Source organism: Haemaphysalis longicornis, unplaced genomic scaffold, assembly GCF_048455015.1.
Source record: "Haemaphysalis longicornis isolate Haplotype H1 unplaced genomic scaffold, Haemaphysalis longicornis Haplotype H1 scaffold_13, whole genome shotgun sequence".
In the NCBI taxonomy this organism is placed as follows: Eukaryota; Metazoa; Arthropoda; class Arachnida; order Ixodida; family Ixodidae; genus Haemaphysalis; species Haemaphysalis longicornis.
Window position 1 is genome coordinate 88,973,306 of NW_027526233.1, and position 21,961 is coordinate 88,995,266.

At 47.3% G+C, this 21,961-nt stretch overlaps 2 protein-coding genes across 2 annotated transcripts in view; both read left to right on the forward strand.

Moving 5' to 3' along the window:
* Positions 1-8,523: 8,523 nt before the first annotated feature.
* Positions 8,524-15,944, forward strand: LOC144163939 (uncharacterized). The gene is made up of 2 exons (XM_077694589.1): positions 8,524-8,549; positions 15,182-15,944. Exons 1-2 carry the CDS (start codon positions 8,524-8,526, stop codon positions 15,942-15,944), a joined length of 789 nt encoding a protein of 262 aa, XP_077550715.1.
* Positions 15,945-16,190: 246 nt separating this feature from the next.
* Positions 16,191-21,961, forward strand: part of LOC144163940 (uncharacterized) — a 77,275-nt gene continuing 71,504 nt past the window's right edge. Inside the window, exons 1-2 of the mRNA XM_077694590.1 lie at positions 16,191-16,358; positions 20,031-20,079. Of these exons, the coding sequence (XP_077550716.1) occupies positions 16,191-16,358; positions 20,031-20,079 (217 nt within the window). The remainder of the gene's footprint in view (positions 16,359-20,030; positions 20,080-21,961) is intronic.

The window sequence follows — 21,961 nt, forward strand, 5'->3', positions numbered from 1 at the left end:
AAAGGTTTAGTTCTAACGCAGCCAGGTTGACTGCAGCAAAATTACTTCTGGGGAAAGGTGGGAGCAAGGCGAGGTAATTCAGCATCGCCGACTGTGAGAAAATTCCACTGGGGCGCCCTGTGCACCCATGACTCAGTGAGACTCACTGCAGCAACTGCAGCTCCTACCATCAGATCTTTGGACTTGGAACCAGATTTGCCTTTCTTTGATTGTACGTTTGGTTGCGTGTCCAAGGGTACAGCTCTTGGCGATACCGTGCGTTTACTGGACTGATGAACAGACTCTATATGCCAAGCTTGAAGCTACATGTCCGAATCTTAAGGGAGGGAAAGATACTCTATATCGACTGCACGACGACAAGCAGACGAGGTACCAGCCTCAGATGTACAGTGTAGCCCGTTTATAACGAAGTAAGCGGGAATCTGAAATTTCTTCGCTATAACCGCTTTTTCGTTACATCTGGACTATTATAAGACCGCTATAATTGGGACGGGAAATCAAGATCACTTCGTTATAACCGCTATATCGCTGTAAGTGGGTTCGTTATAAATGGGCTACACTGTAGTGAGAGGCTGATACTCACGCATTACAGAAGTGAAAGCCAGCGGGACTTGTTTAACGGTGTCCGATACAACATTCCCTGCAGTCAGTAGCGGCCAGTCAGGGATGGAGGACACTTCTTAAATCGCTTGGGCGGAAGCGTACACAGCAGCGGAGCGGGCTGCAAATACGCCTCAACCTGAGTCACAACCGCACGAGACACGCACTCTGTTACGCTAGCAGATAGCTAAGTGATTACCAAAGACACCCCTTTCTCAAAAGCTGCTCCAACAAGTGATGCCATAGCTGGGTCAGTGAGGGAAGGCTGTTCAAGCTTGGCAATCGCTTGTTCCACGGACGCAACAATGGTGCTCACCGCAGCTGGATAGGCGAGGGTTGAAGAATGTTTAACGGCAACTGCAGCGCAACCATCCCCCCTTTCATCAAAAACAGCAACTGCACCCCCTCGCGATAAGCGAAGTTTATTCATGATTTCAATCGTTTGGACTTTAAAAGTCTGCTGCAGCAGACTTTTAAAATTGTTTATGTGGGTCGGGAAAACCATGGTTTTCCCGACCCACATAAACATTTGGCATGCGCAGAGAACCGGTCGGCGGAATTAACCTCGCTGCATGCACGACATCGGGGAGATGATTTTCATAGCTCGGATGTATGACAAAAACGCCAAGAGCTGTGTTACTGAAGATGCCGGGAGGAGAGCGGCTTCACACGATAAATAAGCAGCCATACTTGAACTCCGCTGGAACCCTGCTTTTCTCCCCTGCACAGCTGTAACAATAAACTGGGGCCACTCTTGCAGCCTAAAATTCCTCAAATCCATCCTGAGGTGTTCTCTTCACAACAACACCTCAAATAATGCCCCCCACACATGCAAAGTGGGGGAGACAAATGTGCCCACGGGCGAGAAGCAAAACGTGTGCATCCTAAGAGGACAACAGCAACGCAGGTCTCGTCTGACGAACGACACAAGATGCCACCTTTGCGAAAAGGTCGAATCTCAGTAATCTGCTTATCTGCCCCGGCGTCTCAAAGTGTCGCCTGAACACCCGCGGGTTCTTCAGCCGAATGATGCCGGCACCCACTGGAACCAGCACCACGGCGATGCCGCCCACCCCACTGCGCCTTAGGGCTTACAAACAATCCTGCGAACGAAAAAGGACCACCCAGGAGAACTTCCCCAATATTTATTGTGGATAAATGTTGGGGTGTAACTCGCCAACATTTATCCATATAGTCCGCAAATATGAGTGTACGCTGACACTAAAGGAAATAAACGAAATCCCAAATGGTAGCCCATATGCCATTCGCTGTAATTAACGTTTTATAATAAACCTATCACTGTTCTTCGCCCTGCCAAACAATGTGCCGGTTTTCTTTTGATGCATTTGCTCAGTTTCGTTTTCAATGTGTGGTATTCATTACTACGTAGAGAGAGAGGGAGACAAAAACGTTTATTGTCAGAGCATTTATGGTGTCCTTGTAGGAGTGGCTCCCGTTTCACAGGAATCCATGAGCTGTCTTAGCACCGGCTGCCCTTTCAGTGAGCAGAAGCTGGTCCGAGAGGCAGGGGCTGGACAGCAGTGTCTCCCACTGCTCGGGAGGATTTGGGGTGCGTGGAAGAAGTGGCGGACTTTTAAATGCGGAGCATTTCTTAGGCTCGCCTGGTCCTGCATTGTTGATTGAGGCGCCGTCCACACGCTCACTGCACATGCGCAACTCTCCTCGTTACACCCACAGCTCCGCGATACTACACTATAAAAAAAGAAACAGTAAGCGGCGCCCGGTTTCGACCCCACGACTCTCTGGCCGCAACGGGAGGTACGCGGTGCTCTTCCCACCACGCTACAACTCAGGGACAGGAGCAAGAGCTACGAACGCGCATTATGTCTCTGACTCATTCAATCTATGTCAGGAAGCTAAGGATACAACGAAGGCACGCGAATCTGAACGTCAACGGAAATGACGAACTGAAAACTTTAGAGGCCGGATGCGGAATTTCCCGTGGGAAAGATGTGGCGGGAAGATCCACGCGCCTTGCAGCTCAACCAGCCCCGTCCGCAGCGCCTCTGATGCTGATGGTGGCAGGATGCCCCTAGGGATGGGCCAACCAAAGAATCCATCACGAGATAGGTTCGCGTTCAACCACCGTCGTCATCTTCCCGTAGGGGAACCGCCGAAGAAGAAGAAGAACGAGAAGACAAAGCTGCGAAGAGGAGGGCGTGTACATTGCTCTCTCTCTCTTTCATTAACCTAGACCAAATTCTTTCTTCTGCTCCATTATTTTGCCTCTCTTGTTGATTGGTTGATTGCAATGAAAACATAACTCTTATTGGCCAATCCCCCTAAGTGGGTATGCGCCATTTTTCGGGCCACCACAACCACCACCACCAGCCGGTGCACCAATGTCAACAACCTTTACCTTACCAAAGCTGACGGAGACTACCGATTCTACCACAGAGACAACATCGACAAGAACATGATGGACGAATTTCGGCGCCTCGAGAACCACCGCCTACTCACCGTAACACAACAGCACTTGCGTGCCTTTGCCACCGGTGTGGACCCGGACGCGGAATTCCCTCTGGCGCTAGTAAAAATCAGATCACTCAACATAACGGCAACACAATGGAACCACACGGAACCGCCACGATGCTTCGCATCCTCATCAGGGTTCCCCACGGGAAGATGGTGTAATTTTTTTTGTGTACACTCTTAGATAACATGTCTTAGTGTACCAAGTACTTTGCAGCATTTGCATTCTGCTGGATATTGGGTGGGGGATATCAGATACAGCCTAATTGAATGCGGAAAGTTGTTGGTTTGTGGCAGTCTAAGTGCTGTTTCTCGAGACGAAGCGCTTGTATAAGGGAAGAAGCAATGCGATTAATTTGTTTCCATTGGTTCATTTTTTCCTTATTTCTCATAACCCGTCGCTTAGAAGAGGGATTAGCGAAACTTATTATAGAGTGTAGAAATTTTAGGTTATAGAAACTATAATTTTTACTTTAACTTAGAATATAATATAGCCACATTAACTCAATTTTTCCAATAGAAAGTGGTGTCAGAGTGGTTATATGACATGTAACACTCGCGAATTCAAATACTTGCCGGGCTATAAAGTAATTGATTCCTATTAACGACAAAAGAAGGCGTTTACATCACTTGATAAATGCCAATTTTTAATGTATACGCATACCCACGTTACTTCGTCTTTGTCTACGAAAGAGTGGTAACAGAAAGCGGGAATGTGTTTAAGAGAGAAAAAGAACGTTTGTCAGTATGAAATATATAGGGCAATATTTGCAAAAAATAAGTAACTTTAATTGAAAATCGTGAAACACGCACGGAATATACAGAGTAGCATTCGCGTAGAAACCTCTACTTTCACGGTTGACTTCACCTGCAGTGTGTCCGCACAAAAAGGACGACAAAGCAGAAGGTGATTTTGAAAGGTACACAACGTCCGGCTAACGGTGAGTAGTAGTAGTAGTAGGAGCAGTAGTACGCAGTTTTCGTTAGGCCATAAAACAGGAGTTGGTCCACAGCGCGGGAATCATTTTGATGACCGCGCGACCGATGCCTTAATTAAATGGCAGAGATCTATATCTGCCCCAGTGGTCGCTGGTAATCCGGTTATCTCACAACAGAGCTAAAACGATGATAGAAATTGTTGGCACTGCAATTTTATAATTGTTCTGACATATTCGTGGCGAGTTATAAACCGGTAGTTTGCTGTCTGTTTAGAGCATTTGCAACACGTATCTGCGGAACATGTCACATGTATGTCACGTAAGAAACATGCGCAGTTATGTTGGTGGGAGTTGAATCAGTGACCACGACTGCCCTGGAATCACTGATTTTTATTTATGTGACATGTCAAGTAATTAGTATGAGGGGACCCAACGAACTGTGTCTTTCTCTGAGTAAGTGTAAAGACAATAAGGGGTACATTTCAGGTGTTATTGCGCTAGCTTAGGTTTCTATTGTCTGACAAACTCCTGTTTATGGCCTCTACCCACATGTGCAGTATCTATATGACAAAACTGTTCCGGCATTGTACCAGTCAATAGATATGGTAGGTCATCATACTTGTCTATTCCTAGGATTTGTCAAAAGAGCATACCTATACTTGTAAAGCAAAAATTCTTAGATGCCCATGTTCAAAGGAACATGTTCAAAGAATCATTTTGCATGTTTTGCTGAACACAGCGTTTTCCAAGCGTATTTGTTTACTAGTCATCGCAAATATAGAGCACACATGCATTTTTAAATGAAATATTACAGCTAGTAAGTTTTGTATTCATGCTTTATGAGTAACATTTTTTTTCTCGTCAACAATGTTTACAGGTATGACGTATACTAAGATTAGTTTGTTTGGAAACATTTTGCCCAAGTAAACTTTTCGCGCAAGAATCCGAATTGTATTTCGCCTTCTGCGGGAATGAAAGGACAGGCCAACAAGTCGAAATAAATTAAGAGAAACCAAAAGTTTTGACGTCGTGTAGCCGAACTATAACTATGGTCTTTCACCGGAGCGGAGTTGTGATGGCGTAGCTTTGCCAATTGTCGAACACTGACGCGCTGGCGCCCCGCCCCGGAGAGAGGAAAGAAGAATGACGGAGGTAAACCGGAACAACGTCCTCCATAGGTTCCATCACGCAAGGCGGCACCACGTCCGACAGCAAAACTTACGAAAGTCGCCGAATAGCAGTGAAAGTTCGAACGGGGGCTTCAAGGGGGTTCCTCTAGATGCCTAGACGGAGGAATGAGCTTGGGTGGGTGCGGTCCATGCAACCAGAAAAGCTGCTATGGGCGCTGGCACCATCTTACACAGAAAGTTCTTTGTAGTCACCAGGAGGTCTAACTTCACACTCACCAAAAGTTGCAAGCATCCCGCTTTATTTTTTGACCTCGTGTAGAGTTATCTGCGTACTTCTTTATTTAAATTTCCGCAATTGCCCTCGCTGTTTTCCTGAAGTCCCTTTATTCTGCGTGTGCGCGTGCACTTTGAGTATCTTCAAATGTGGCGTATCACCGATAGCGAGACAGATTTTATATGAGGTGAACACTGGTTTAAAAAAAATATTCCTTACTCAAAACAATACTTCTTTCCAGATTATTATATCTGAACAGCTTACTGTTCTTAAATTGGTTGCAATAAAAACAACCGAGGTAGGCGTCGATTCACGGCCTCCTAATGTTTCCATTCCGCATTTTCCCACATCGTCGTTAAAATTCCGAAACGCACACAATTGTGCCTTCGCTCTTCGCCAGGAAAACTATGGCACAGGTATAATGCCTGTTTTAGTGCTATATTCTTCGATGGCTGCTTGGCGCCTGAATCATGGGGCATATTGTATTGCGTCCACTTCTTTGATTTCGCTTCGTTGTCTTTCGAGGCGGAAACTTATACCGGCTGCTTTGATGTTATAATCTGTTACAATCTCTCGCTTTAGCTTCTTCGTCTTTTGTCATACCTAAATTCAGACTATTGTGCGACTGGCATGCCCTAGATACGTGACATCAAATCGTCTTTTCCCGCAGCATGCAGAGCCTTTTGGGATGTAATTTTCCAGTCCAGGGTTTTGTGAAGCGAGCAGAAAAGCCTGCAATAGCCCCCGATCCCTGACCAATCCCCCACGTCCGCGTACCGCGAAGGAACGAACAATGGCGATAACTTTCACCCTAGAGAGCCGGGGTCACATTTATTGTGGCGTGAGCTACACTGGCCGAGGTTTAGCAGTTTCGCGTGGCTCATGGAGAGCCGTTCTGCGTATTCGCGAGGAGAAGTGACGTCACACGGCGCACAGAACGTCGCTAGCTGTGCGGCGTCTATCACACACCCCACGCGCCCACCTTCTTTGCCGACCTCCGTTCCGCACGTGGCGGCCCGGTACACTTGATGATCATGCTAGGGGTGGCCAGTTGGGGAATCGATGGCTCGTGCGTCGCAGCAACACCGACGTGCGCCTGTGGAGCGGGCTTAGCTCTACGGTGATTAGTGACGCTGCGCCGGAGCGCTTCATAAATATACATGTCACGTAATGCGTATACCGTGTGTCTGTCTTTGAAGAAGCAGTGAGAATTGTAATCAAGCTACTACTAGGCAACCAGTAAAGCTTAGAATAACCATCTGAACCTTAGCTCACGCTACGTACATCCTAGCATAGCCGATCTAAGCCACAGCGAATTTTGGTACCTAATTAAATTGTTGTGGATCAATGTTGTCTGTGTATTGACCGACAAGTGATCGCAAGCGCACGCCCCAAACCATTTTTAAATGCTCTGAAGCGGTGAATGTATTGTAGCAGTGTCGAAAGCCTGTACACACAAAAAAATGGCTGCTGCATAGCTCAACTAACCTTAGATATGCAAAGGAACAGCTTGGCTTAGTCTGGTTGTGTCTTCGTTTCGCTTGGTTAACCATTGATATAGCTGTGTTGCCCACCAAGGCTCGAAAGAGCTCGGTCCCGCGCAACGCTCACACGAGGAGGCCCGGCCTCACTTTTATTCGCGGCAACCACGGCGTTCCTTTTTGCCGTGAGCTGGAGGAGTCACGTAGCCCAAGACGACCCAGCGGCGCATGCGTGGGAGGCGGCGAGGTTTGTCGGCTGCCGATCAGCTGAGCGCCCGCAACCACGGCGGCCGCTGCGCCTTTCTGAGCAGAACGAGTGAAAACGGAGTTGTGCGCAGCGCCGAACGCGAAGCCAGCGAGCCACGCGATGCGCTTCGCGGGGTGTGTTACTGGTGGTGTGTCTACGGTCGAAAGGTGAAGTTGCGCATTCGCGGCGAAACGGATGGACGAAAGTTGTAAAGTTGTGCTTTACAATGGCCGCTGAGAGGACTCTGCACGCATTGAGGGCGATCTTGTGGGGTGCTAGTGGAAGCCCCATACCGGCTGGTTTCCGAAACAGCTGTGGATTGCTGTTGGAGGCTCCCGACAAACATAATGTCGGGGAGTAGCCTGAGTGGTCGTAATTTGTTGGCGCTACTTCGCACACAAACCCGCAAAAAGTTGGCTAACAGTTTGTTTCTTTAACTATGTTTTACAACATTGGCGCACCAGGCTGTTCGCAATGGTGGAAAGAACGCTCAACATAAGCCATTCTATTTTTAACTTCATTGTCCAAAAAGTGATTACATTTTGCGATACAACACATCTTCTGGGTCCGTAGAAACTCTGCTAGTATCCGATACATGCAATGATTGCATAATAAAGAGCCATTTAGGTACAACAATTCAATAAATACATTCAGAAAGAGGTTGTCTAAACCGAAAATTATAGAAAAACATATATGGAATTACAGACAGCTCGTGTATAATTACACATGTTCACAAACGGTTATGCAAATTGTACTTATGTTATGGAATGTCAACGAGCTTGCTCAACATAAACACATTAAACCGAAATAAAAACAGTGGTATATCGAGCATTGTAGCTAAATTTACCAATTTTCTCTCCAGGATAAAACATTAAAAAAAAACACGTAAAAACATCCCAAACAATTCCGGAATAGTGCTACACGTCTCGGCATTCAATATTACTTCATTTTGTGTCTAGCAAATTGTGTCTGGGTTGAGGAAGGAAGCTAGCTGGACGTGTGCCAGTGATTATTGTAGTTAATCGGTGATTTGGGCATTGAGGTGATGTTCATGTTTTTGCGGCAGTATGGGGTCGATCACTGTGTCGGTCTGCCTATGTAAAAGGGCAAAATGAGGCCATTTTTGTCCCTTCTTGCATAGAAGCATTTGGCGCGAATGTAACAAAGGATGTATTTTTTCTCCTGCCTTATTTTTAACGTCCACGTACTTAGACGGCATTTCCCTATCATTGTGGTGTGCATTGTGCCTGTTCATTGTATACAAATGGGTGCCCTGGCACCTTGGCGTTTCGAACTGTGGTAGCGTTTCCTCGTCTGGAAAATTAGGTGTATTATAGGAATAGGCTGGGGTGCAGTCTAGATGGAAACTATTTCGAACAGCAAAAGGTAAGCTAACTCTGCCACTCAAAAGAAGAATATACAACCAATGCGTCCTGACAGTAATAATATATGGAGCATAAACTTGACGGCTTACCACGCAACACGTAAGGAAGCTTGGGTAGGCCCAAAGGCCACAGCACAAATATTGATCAGCGTATCACTTAGGGACATGTAGTGAGCGTCCTGGATCAGTGAGAAAACTCGAGTAAATTATGTCATAGCTGGAATGGGCTTGGGCTGGCCGTGTAGTTCGAAGAAATAACAACAGGTAAGCTACCAGAGTAACAGAGTATACACCGAGCCACGAGACAAGAAGAAGAAGGCGAATAACTCGATTCAGGGACAAAACCACAAAATATGGGGGGTAAAGAATGGACCAGAGAAACGCAGTACAGGAATGGTTAGAGGTGAGAGGCCGTGGCTTTCGTCCGGCCTTTTACCTAATAGGCTGTCCTTGATGATGCTACTGATAACAATGTGGAAGCGCGAGTCCTTGCGTGACCACGGCAGCAGGAGCCATTTCTCGATCGCTGACTTGGCGTCGGGGTACTCCCCAGTAATTAGTGGAAGGGGAGCAAAGCGATGTCCTCTATTCATTTCAGACTGTGGAGTTATCACAACTACACTTGCGGGTGTGGTTCACCGTATGCTGATATAACCGCGCCGTACACTATATATATTTGAAATAACGGGAGGCCGACAGTGCACGGTACCCTGTTATTCACTGCAAGAAAGTGGGAAAGTGCTGAAACGCGATATCACACCACTGTTTATAAACAAATCAAAACTTCGTCGCGGTCACGTATCGACAACTGATCACGATACGACAACTGCCCCAAACGAAAGGCGTCCTAGCTGTTCTTCCGTTTGGTAACACGGGCAGCCATTGATTTACTGATGTCCGCTTGTCTTGGGGGATGCCCATTACAGTGCAAATTCGTGCGGGATACGACCGAGACGGGTACCAAAAACATACATGCTTAATGTTATCGTAATATCTTTTTGAACAAAAAGATATTCCTTTTTTTTATTTTGAACAAAGACGACGACAAAACTAATATTTGTCATGCTAAAAAGAACAGAGCACCCACATGCATATTTGTTTTTTTGTATTATTTACTACACGCACACCGTAAATGCTCTTCTGGCCAAGACAGACATTGGTAGAAACGCAATTTTCTTTCTCGCAAAACATGACGTTAATCTCAATGGTCTTGTTCTGCACTTGTTCTAATTGTCATTTTCTGAGCAGTTATCATTACGGCGTGCAACTGTTGGCAGGCATTATTTTTTCCGAAGGCCCCACATGGCTCTCCTTCAACTACGTGTAGTTCTGAATGCAATCGCCCAAACTTTGGAAGACGTCTTCGATTATTTAACTCTGTTACTTTGAAGAGGATTATACGGGAACTCTGTCATACAGAAATATTAAAAGAGAATGGTGTCATGGCTTCCTAGCTCAAGGTAGTGCATGACAGCATTCCTAGAGCTTCGTACGTTAATTGGTCATGCAGTTGTCGGAATTTCTTAGCCTTCACTTACTTGTTTCATTTCTTTCTCAGCCTCTTAAAGGGGCACTGACACAAAAATTTTGCATCTTGTTTTTTTGTTGCGATAAGTAGCTAGTGACCTACTTATAACCTGTAGAAACCTCATTTGCTTCAGCGTGCGACGGTTGTTTAATTAGAGGCATTTTCAATGCGGCCAGTAGCAGTTTCGGTTTCAGCGAGTGCCGCGAAACGATGGCTTTTGTGGATTTTGTGTGAACAAAGCTGACCACGTGACCGTCGGAGGGATATCACAGAGCAGAGCCGCCGTAGCACTGTCGAATCCGCATCGACGGCAGTTTCTGCGAATGCCCGCACGTACTGATCTCGTGAGGCGCCTAATTAAAAAGCGACCGTGGATATGACGCAGGCGCTGCGAGTGCAAATGCTACCGTGGCTAAAGAACGACGCGCGACGCTCGAGACGGTGGGTGGCAAGACGCACGCTGGGAGCAGCCGGCCTGCCGGCCTGTCTGCCTACAGGTCCGCCTACAGATGTGTTCGGCTTAGCACTGCGGAGGATATTCGAGTGCCGCTCTCGTGAGCGGTGCAGATGAACATTTTTAATGCAACCGGCCATCGCATCATTAACTCCTTTCTCATGTAAGCCACCATGGTCGGGACTTGAGGACAATTTCGTGCAGCGGTAACAAGCTATCACTCGAGCTACCTGCGCCGGCATGGGCCACTTCGCGGCCGTGGCCGCCGCCTGCACAGCGACCGCGCGGCTAGCTCAGTGGCTTTTTCGTGCCTCCGGCGCGTTTTCGCATCCAATGGTAATAAACAGTAATAGAAACGGAGTGCCGGGAATCGCTGTAGAACTTTGGTCGCGGCCAGCTGCCTGATGAGCTGACGAAATCACGGTGCCTCCGCCGCCAACGATCGGGTCGTTCGTTCTCGAAAGCAGAAGCTCCGCCCTCCGGCCCTCCGATTGGAGCGTCGAGCCGGGCGAGCCGGCGAAAAACGCCGGCAGTGCGGAATCGGCAAACACAAACTCGTGACGTCTTTGGATGTTGTTTATTTACACAATATTCTCGGGATGTCGATTGCGCGTGGTCCTCTGCTGGCTGCTCGGTTGCGTTTCGCACACTTTAAAATTGATTTTAAATATGTTCTAGGCTGTATTTGCCGCTGATATTTTGCAGATGATGTATATGTGTTCCCACCAATCTATCCCCGAAGTTATCTCGCCTTCAAAATTTTGTGTCAGGGCCGCTTTAATGCGTGGTTTTGTTTTACAGTTGTTGCATTCACGCACATCCACCGTGGGAACACCTACCAGTTACCATGTGCCTTTGTGAGAGTGTGTCCCAGATCACGGCGCTCGGAATCGTCTACATGGTAATAAAGCGTTCATGGCCGCCTATTTTTCGAGTGCATTGTCCCAGGCATACCTTTCCCTTCGTAAAACATTTAATTAACATGAAAAAAAATTAAGAACAGGTTTTTTTCAGAACAATTACGAAGAATAGTTGCTGTAGCTTACTTTAAAGCCATATGCACTTACTTGTTCGTTATGTGACCAGTTCCTACAGGTGTTGCAATGCCAAGTTCTTCATTTAAAATAGGATCGCCGTAGTCATTTAATTGTACGCTTTAGGCACAACCACCGTCAAACTGCGTTTAAGAAGCGGCATAAAGGCATTATTAATCATGCTTGATTGGCTAAACAAATTCTGCAGTTTTTCTTTTCTGGTCATCACCAGTTTTTTTCGCAAACATCTACAGCAGTGACTGTGCATCAGCTACTAGAGTTGTTGAAGGCGACTGTTTAAAGATAACAAAAACGCATACAAAGCCACATCCTCCTTTACACCACTTGTGTGTTTTGCATAGACAAACCGATTGCGTTTTGTTTCTAGAACCGTAATGTTTTGCATCTGCGACGTGGTTTTGTTCGAAAGACCTCACGTTTCCCCTATCGATTGCTGTTTTGTACTTCCATAGGCGTATCAATATTAGCGCTATAGAGTAAATGTTCAATTTTTCCAGATACTCACTTTTAAAGACGGAGAAACCTACGAAATTTGTTATTTATCATACAACTCTTCTGTATGTTTTTGGTGCATATAACTGAAAATGACTTATTTGCATAGAGCAATGGCTTTTGTTGGTTGTACCGCAAAGTCCTCAGCCCCGTTCGCACTGCTGCTGTTCAGTTTTTATTTACAGTCAATGTTTATTCCACAACGCGGCGTAGAAATATTCATACTGAATCGCTGCAAAGAATGTCAGATTGTTTGCTTGCAATAACCGTCTAATAAGCCCCACACCACAATCAAAATAGTTGCAAAATTTATTATCACACATGCTCCTCCTCCTCTTTACCTCATGAACGATAACTTTGAAACTAACTCGCCTCGCCCCTCTGAAAGAAAATTTTAACAGCAAAGCTGTTGAAACAGCCGTAAGTTCGCCATTGCAGAAAAAAACTAGCAAGAAAATGCGAAGCGCTCATGAGAGCGTGTCTCGCGGCGAACGGCGAGTCCCCAGCTCACTCAGGTACTTGAGAAAAAAAGAAAACAAAACTCCAGCGCCGTCTTCAGCGCGAGTCCCCAGCTCACTCAGGTACTTGAGAAAAAAAGAAAAAAAACTCCAGCGCTGTCGTCAGCGCTACCGCGGATGTACAAAAAATTTTAGCGTTAAAGCTAAAGTTGAAAAGGAACCCAGCTTGGGAAAGATTACGGCAGCCGAACCATTCTCTAAAGGTCATTATGGACAACTGGAGACATGACTACAATTGTGCCACTCCTTCCCGGCGACTTGCAGATTCCGCCACCGTTGCCTCGAGTCGATCACGAAAAGCTGGTGGAATTTTGCAATGCTGCAAATGACTTTGCATCCACCACTCACCGCGAATACACACGACCTCTTCGATGCATATGTCGAATATTACTAGCTCTGCAACTGTGCAAGTGAACAATGATAATGAAACTTAACTATGTGTCCGGGAATTCTGACCTACACTCTTAATAAAAAAAAGATCGTAAAATGGTAGTAACGGCTGTATTTACTATAACTATGTTTCCGGGAATTCTCACCTACACTCTTAATAAAAACAGATCGTAAAATGGTAGTAACGGCTGTATTTACTAACTTTTTACGAACCTTAGTACCCCGTGGTACGGCCCATAGGCTCTGCCACTAGCAACTGCAGGGTTAGGAAATATACACTAGATCAAGGTCGTGTTTATGAATAGGTTTTGAATGGCCAGTTAGTAAGCGGACGTAGCTGTGAAGGATGCTATCGCTAGGGCTTTACTAGTGAAAGTAGTGGTTTTTACCGCCTGCCACAGTTAGGAACCTGACTAGTGCTATATTTACTACCTCCAGTTACTAACTACCTTGGGTATAGTGGGACAATTACCTTCCTAGCGTTTCTTTTGTGAATGCCAAATTTAAGAGTGTACAACAGCTTCGCCATTCAAGTCTTATGCGTGAGGGCACAATTTCCTGAATTTTTGAAGTATTTAGGGATGTTTTGTATTCAGGGTTGTGCATCTCATATTTCTCAGAATACACATGAAGTTCTTTTGAAGTAGGCAAATAATTTCCGCCTTCGTTGTTTTACTGACTTAAAAAGCATTCATTTGCAATTCCTCAGTCCATTTTGTATTGTAGTAGTTAGAAGGCTGGAGTTCTTAAACAATATCGAGGAAATGTTATACGAGTTAACACATTGACTCGTACCGTACCCGCTCTACACTACTGGGGGTTTCTTGCACAAAACATTCGGTGCTATTCAAAGCTTCAACTAATTTTTAATGTTGAAATGTTAACAATATGTATTCTCCGCCTAGCCGCGGAACTGCCAACGTTGTGTTTGTCAATTCAATATTTTCTTGAGAATTTTCACTTTTATAAAATCACCAACATCTCAAATAAGTACGGTACTTTGGAAGCCCATTGCCTCATATTTAGGCAAACAAAACCCGCCAGTTTTATATTTAGCCATCACTCGTGTCGGGATGTTTAATTCACCTTCACATCGGGCGGGGGAAAATGGCGTCCATAAGGTTTTTACGTAGCAGGTGTAGGGTTAATAGGACCATATTAAAACCAGCAATAATTTTGGCATGGATATAAAAACATTCAGGATATTACACACTTTTAAAAATTAAAGGAATACAGGCTTGCACCAGGAGGGGGCGTGTACACTACCATAATGCTGTTTTGATACACTTGACCATAAAAAATCTGTGGTGAGGGTATCCTGTGGAATATTCACTCACAACATAAAGTGCAAGATAATACGCCAGGTCACGTGAAATCGTTCCGACCCTATGGCATATTACTGCACACAACCAAAGCACACATTTTCAAAGTCACAAAAACTATGTCTTGGTAAAAATAAACTGCAGAATTGTGATTGCTGGTTTAGTTCAGCATAGTCTAAAATCCATTTTATGCCATAGGTTTTGAGATGTAAATGAAGGTAGGAAGCTTTGTATTTGTGACATAGCAAGACCCAGTGCCTGGAACAGTTCAGGTCGTAATAAATATTTCCGCAAGACTACCTTGTAATTTCGAAGGGCTCGAGGCACTTGTATGGTTGCTTTTAACTTACGCGCGTATGATAGTTGCGTAACATCCTTCAGAACTTTTAGTGTTTACGTGATTCCGAGGGTCATTGCAGATGAGCATTTTTCTAAGGGCAAGCCAAATTATTCTAACCGCGAAGCTGTTGGTAAAAGTGTTTGTGTATGGTGTCCGTAGTTTTAAAAACACCAAGAAGAATTTGAGCCCTCGTGCATGTACCCTATCAGCGCACGTTCGTCAAGCTAAGAATACCCACGCAGGAAGATTGGCCAATATTGGCCAAAAAAGTCCGGAGTTCGCGGAGTGCTTCGAGCACCGCAAAATAAAAAAAAGGCCGATGTGCATTTCATACCGGAGCCCCGAAAGCCACTGACGATAGAGAACATGTGCCCGATTTCGCTCCCGTGCTGCGTGGGCAAGGTCGTGGAGCGCATGGTTGTCAGAAGATTTTAAGCCCACTCGGGCGAGACGGACCAGACGCCGGCGATTGTGTACGGGATACGGCAACACCTGAGCACCGGGGACGTCCTCGTGCAGTTTAACGAACTTCTAGTCAAGCGATCCATGAAGAACGCACGGCGGGAGCACTGGCACTGGACCTCAAAGGGGCCTTTGACAACGTGTCTCACGCGAGCCTCTTGGAGAACCTAAAGAAGACGGGATGCGGCCGCAAGACCTTCGGCGACACCAAGGACTTTCTCATCAAGAGGACGGCAACGATAAGAATAGGGGAGGAACGGTCGGAGCCCGTGTATCTCGGAGACAGGGCCACCCTTCAGTGGTCGGTACTGTCGCCTCTGCTCTTCAACCTGGCCCTCTTCTTCCCGCCCGAGGACCACGCGCCCTACGCCGACGGCATCACGGTGTGGATAAGTCGCGCGGGTTCAGGCGCCTGGGCGCAGGAGGTGCTGCAGACAGCGGAAACGACCGCCCACGAGTACGCCCAGACCTGCGGCCTGAGCTGCGCCCTACAGAAATCGGGGCTGCTCATGATGCAACCGGGCAGACCGAAGGAGGAGGCGCCGCCGAACGTGACCATGTCCATCCACGGCACGCAGATCAGGCCGACCGAGCAGATCCGTATTCTGGGCCTGTTGCTGCGAATAGACCGCCAGGCGATGGCGGCTGGGACAAAAATCGAGAACACGTCGGAACAGATTACGAGCACGATAAAAAGAGTTGCCAACCGCAAGAGAGGGCTAAAGGGAGAAGACGTCTTGCGCCTGGTGCAGGCTTTCGTCGTGTCACGCGTCACCTACTCCGCCCTGTTCCTGTGGCTGACGAAGGCGGACAGGAAAGCGCTCAACGCGACCTGAAAGAAAGCAACAAAGGGCATGCCTATTGTTCTCGTCGACGCAACGTCTGATGGACATAGGCATGCTCAACACTGTGGGAGAGCTGAACGAGGCTCACCTGTCAAACCAACGAATGCGGCTGAGCAAGACCGAGCACAGCCAGGCTGTCCTGAAAAGATCCTGTGGTAGATATAACCACAGCCAGAGACGGCGGTGCTCCCCAAGGAGTGGCATGAAGCAATGGCGACTGTACTCCTCCCCCGTAACATGCAAGCCGGAAAGCACGACGAGAGGCGATCTGTGCGGGCCAAAGCTCTGGCCCGGCAACTGGAAGAGGACCCTCTCGTACTCTACGCCAACGCTTCACTCCCGAAACACGGCTCGGAAGCAACGGCGGTCGTCCCCACCATTGTCAAGCTGGTCACGAGCGCTTCGGTGCGCACGACGGACCCAGCCAAAGCAGATCACGTGGCAGTGGCCATTGCCTTGGCTGCGCCGGAAGCGAAGACCGTGTTAACCAACTCAAAGACGGCATACGCGCGGTACCGGAGGGGGAGAGCATCTCCCGTAGCACTAGTCATTCTAAACGTAGGAAGACCACCGGGATGAGCGATCAAGCTCGTGTGGGTCGCGGCTCACTCGCAGGTGGTGGCAACCTCCTTTCTGGCCACCACGCCCGAGAAATGTCAATCCGGGCCGAGGACGAGCTGCCGCACCCGGCCCCGAGCTACAAAAATAGTCAAATGTACCGAAACGAGAGACGTAGGCTTCCCGGTTCGCATCCGCAGCTGGACAGACGACAGCAGACGATCGTTCATCACATGCAAGTGGGGTCGATAGCTCACTCCACGCTCGTTAACAGGATGCCAAACACGACAGCTCGTGTCCATTGCGCAAGAAATACGAAAGGCACTCTCGCGCACATCATAGGAGAGTGAATGAAACTCAACCCCCCCCCCTTCCCTTCTTCTCACCCCTATCTCCAACATCCTCGAGTGATAGAAGACCTTCCTGTGCGGCCCCAACCGAGCCACCCAGTGCGGACTGGTGGCCAGGAGCCAGGAGTTGCTGGACACATATGGGTCCCGTGACTAGGGAACCGCCCCATCTGGTGCCCGCGCGCACAATTCATCTTTAAAGGCGCAGTTAAAGTTATTCTATCTCTCTTCGTCAAGCCAAGCATACCCACAGAGAGATTGGCCAACCTTGACCACAAAAAGTCTAGCGTTCGCCGTTTAGGGGCAACACTTGCTCGAAATGAGTAAGACACGTCATAGAGTACGCTCCTAGCGCGTTCGTCTTCGTGTCATCGTAGGCATGCACTGTTCCGTAGAATAGCCGTGACTTGAAAGTCGAAGCTGCTATAGGTGATCATTGACTCTACATGAACCGGCCACGCAATTTCGCACGCGCGAGGAAGAATCCGCTCTTCCGGTGGGTGGGCGTAAAAAACACCCACTACGGCCGATCAGTCGCGCGTGCTGACTGGCGCACGGAAACGTTGATTAAAAGACGAGCTAACTCTGGCCTTGCTCAATATAATGACATTGAAATGTCCCGGCGCTAATGTCTACCACGACACCCCAACGATACTAAAACTCAACTTTGTGTCCGTCAATGATCACTATCACAGCTTCCCCATTCAACTCTTGCGCGTGAGTGCACGCTTCGCTTATTTCCACTTTAAAGTCACTGTTTCTTCCAGCTCCAAAAATAAATTCCTAAATAAAACGGAAAGAGTTATCTTAAAACAACATGAAATTTTTGGTCTCGAAATTAGATTTCTTCTACCAATACTTTCTTGGAGTCAGGGTAAAAGAATCTTGTAGCACGGAAGTCCTCTTTTATGGCCCCTTTTTTCGGATATCCTAGGAAATCACAGGCCAGGATAAATATTCGTTACAGACGTTTGTAACAGATTGAGGTTACTGTTGATATGATCAGCTTTTCCAGAAGGCGTTCATCGACGCGGTAAGGAAGTCGTGTATTTTTCTTTGTTTACACCTCTTGTACTGCCCAAAACCGTTGGTTGCATTTTTGGAAGTAGCGACTTCCTCGTCAATACTTCTTTCTTACGGTCTTTCCACTCACTGTTTCAGCTCGGCTGTCTTTGCAGTCTGTTTCATTTCCGAAATAATTTTACGTTATTTTAACTGTTTGGCATTGCAGCCCCATTGCTTCATCTGTCGCACAAATACAACCAAAGGGGGCGTTTAGGAGTTCATTCTGAGCAATAATATAAGAGAGTGTGAATTTGGGCTTGTTGGTGATGCATTCTTGTAGACTAATCGCGAGCTTGATCACTAGCTCCAGTTGCCCTGGTTAATAGCTAGTGTCAGAAACACGATATTCAATTTGTACGGCGTTCATCAGCCTTGCTTTGTAAATATGGTGATGCGGTCAACATAGGTAGTTGTGGTTGTGCGGTGCTTTAGATTTTGTTGAGGTCTCAGAGTTAAACCTACAAAAGAAGTGGCAAACTTGACGTGCAGATCAATTGTTTAACCAGTGTCCTTTAAAAGTGATTTCTTAAAACTTCGCATCGAAAGCAATGCGCAATACGGCGCACGCAACAAGCCAGATTGTGTCGTTTAACCTGTAGCGCGAAGTTCTATTTACGTGTCGTGCTACGAGGGGCCCCTGATTATGGAAATGTTCGTTTCTTCCAATTATGTCACTTTCTTTAGGTTCAAAGCGAGTTATTAAGAGTCCCTTAACAGTCACCTCATGCTGCTGCCAATGCTACGGCATTATAAACGTCGATGCTTGTTTCAACATCACACGCAGTTGCGTGGACGATTCGGGTGGTACCGCAATCGGTTTGTTGTTATAAGAATTAACTGTCTCTATCCTCCTAGCTGCCCCCAGCAGTGTAGGCATGTTGGCACGGGATGGGGCCTTGCCTGCGTTGCGTGAAAGCGTCGTTTGGCAGTTCGCATTATTTCGCCTTGAAGCAATACCTCCAACAGAAGCGTCTGCTGCAACGCTTGGACTGAATGAAGAAAGCCTGCAATATGCTCATTCAGCGGCACTGCGGTGGCTGGCCATGGTCTGTACGGAAAGGGGGCGTAAGGCAGGCAACGCGTGCTCAGCCAAGACATCGCTGACGCAGGCACTTGTCTATCTTCCTTGGTTCAAATTCAGCAAGAACAGAGTTACGTGGATGGAGGAACATGCCTTACCGCGTCAGTGGCAAGGGCTGGAATGGAAGATGCGGCCGGCGTTTGCTTAGCGGTAGCACTGGGGACGACGATAAGGGCTTCGCCAAAGGGTGGTCTTCTGGGGGTGAAGTGCTGCACCACAGATGGCACTGCATGGAAATATAGAAGCCATTAACACGGGTTTTAATAGCAAAGAGTTGCAAGCCAGCTGGGGCGCAAGCAACCCCATCGTGGGTTGTAGTTTTGACCTCGCGGGATGCTTCCGGCGCAAAGGTGCTCCTAGTAATTTTTGCGTGCTCTGAATCACGTGTATTATGGAATCAACCTATTTCATGCTATCTTTTCACGCGATTCAAATACAATGACATTATTGGTGGTATTCCCCCTTGCGTTACGGTCATAAGGCCGTTAACGTGACTGTGCGGTCAAGGGGAAAAGCAGCCCTTTTGCTTTAAGGAGACAGTTTGCATATGTGCGCATTAGAAAAAAGCTTGTTTTCAAGTACAGGTGAAATGTGTTATGTGATGATTTGGCATTTTCGCTTGTGATGCAAAGGACGGAATGAGAAACAAGTGTGACTTGCGGATTTGTCTAAAAGTGGTGAGCTTTTTCGAGGAGTCTTATACAAAATTCTAAACATGTTAGTTGAAACTGAAAAGAAACTCGAGCTTTTTGCTTCCCAATATACTTTTTCTGGCACTTTGCGTAATATTTTAGGCACGTATCTCCTTCGATTGAAAATATTTGTATTCCTCCACAAAATTTCCTTGTGACAAACTTTATGTCGCACGTGTAAGCCTCCCGAAATGGCTTTGTATGCGCCAAAAAGTGTCTTGTCATTCCTATGAAATGTGTAATATTTACGCAACTCATTTTTCTCCCGCAACCTATTTCCATGACTACAAAAACTGTCAGGTTGACCAAAGCTTCGACTTTTGTCCTGCAGGTTTTCTTCGGAGTCGGAACTGTGAACAATGCAATCGTGCTGTCGCAAGGTGAGCCTTCAAATTAGAAATGACATCATGGATGTTTTGATTATGATGCTTGATTTGCATAATACCTTAGGACAATAGTCAAGGTTAGGTTCGTTGTTGTTGATGAAGATCTGCGTTGGTACCTGATGGTTGCGCACTGGTGACATGACGACGATACTTAATAGAGGGTTTTAAAAACTGTATATTTAAGCGAAAGACATATACAGAATATTTAGAGACTGAAGATAGAGTTAGTGAAATAACAAATAAAGTGAGTGTCTTAGTCATCTACACCTTTGTGCACGCGGAACCCCCGTGAACGACGGACCCTGACCTAAGACTACGCAAGTGGTGAGATTCTCCCTCGCCGAACCAGGCTAGACCTACAATACGCCGGCCATGCATACCATATTAAACCTTGACGATTCGACCACGACACCTCGTGTCTCGTGGTTTTGAGGGATTACTTAGGCTCCTCCCCCAATGCACAGGCCAATCACTATCTCCTGGCGACCTGATCGAATGGATTATCAAATTCGGAACTAAACTAAACTGCGATGGACAACCCCCCCGTATCCCTGAACGGCTGGACACTGTCTCCCAAAAGAAAAAAAAAGGAAAGATCAAAAGCAAACCAAACAAATACAACAAACACTCAAACACTCGAGTAAACACGTGCAAGCGCAAGGCACAAGCTTATACGATCGCGGCCTGCGTCACTTGTTCCCACGCTTCTCGTCCAAGGCGGGACAGCCACTCAAGCCAGCTGGGGCCCATAACCCATCATCTTAAGGAAAAGCAGTGCAACTCCGAGATTGTCCACCGTTGACAGGCTATGCCCCGTTAATTGGCCCGCACTCGAGAATAAGAACGTATGGAACACAGAATACGGCGGCCGCCATAGGCTCGCATCTCACCAACACCCCCGCACGCCCTCACTCAGCGCGTTGACTGACCAACAAAGGAACAGCTCCAAGCTCCCCCGTCCCCGGCGGGGCGACGGACCGAATGGTTTTACAACGGGCCATTCCTCAAAAAGTGCACGCAGTGGGACACAGAACCAGCTGCCGCCAATCTCCCGGAATGCCCGTCGAGCAGCCGGAATACCGACGTTTTCTCACAGTCGCACCATGCGCACCAACCAAAATCGCGTGGGGACGCGGTCGAAGCCCAAAACATAGTATCCTCACGACAGCGGCTTGACCCAGAGGCCGTTCGCTCTTAACAAGCTGGCTGCCATAAAGTCATTATTCCTTATTCCAGAAACCTCAGCTACGTCTGCGTTCGACACTTCCGGCGTCGCTGGCGCCTGGAACCCTTACACGCCCGTCACAAGATTCATGTAGGGGCCCACTGGTCACTACGGGAATAACACGAACTAAATCCAGGCGTTCAAAGCGACAATGAGGACAACTCATCCTCGTGTACTGAAAACACGCTAATACGACCATGCTTGCACACAAACCCTTCGAAAAATGACTCCCCCAAAATAGTTAGTGTTCTAAACGAAGGCAAATATGTCCGCTGTAGCACCACGTCTGCCACACGGCGTACAGTCCGCTGTGCTCCGCTAGCAAAACTCACACACACCCCCGGTGCCAGTCTGCAATGTCTCCTATCACGGTCTTCTTCAGCAGCACGATTGGTCATTGTTGCGACGCCCAGTTCTCGATTTCACGGTAGGGATCTCCCGCCATGCACCCGCACGCGATCGCTGCCGTCCACTTAGGAACACACTGCATAAAAATGGAAACCTTTCCGCACTCGCATAGAGCTACCCCGCAGCGCAACTCTATACCTGGTCCTCCTCGAGTTCAATCTACCCACCGAAAAGCCACGCCTGACCAAAATAACCCAAGGCCACCCAAAATGAGTGCCTGACATCCGTTGGGTATTCAACCTG

What these genes read in the sequence shown, in the direction of transcription:
- LOC144163939 (XM_077694589.1), top strand. Translation starts at nt 8,524, where the DNA reads ATGGAAACTATTTCGAACAGCAAAAG. An exon ending in ACTATTTCGAACAGCAAAAG is followed by an intron (nt 8,550 to 15,181) that starts GTAAGCTAACTC and finishes ACGAACTTCTAG; the next exon opens with TCAAGCGATCCATGAAGAAC.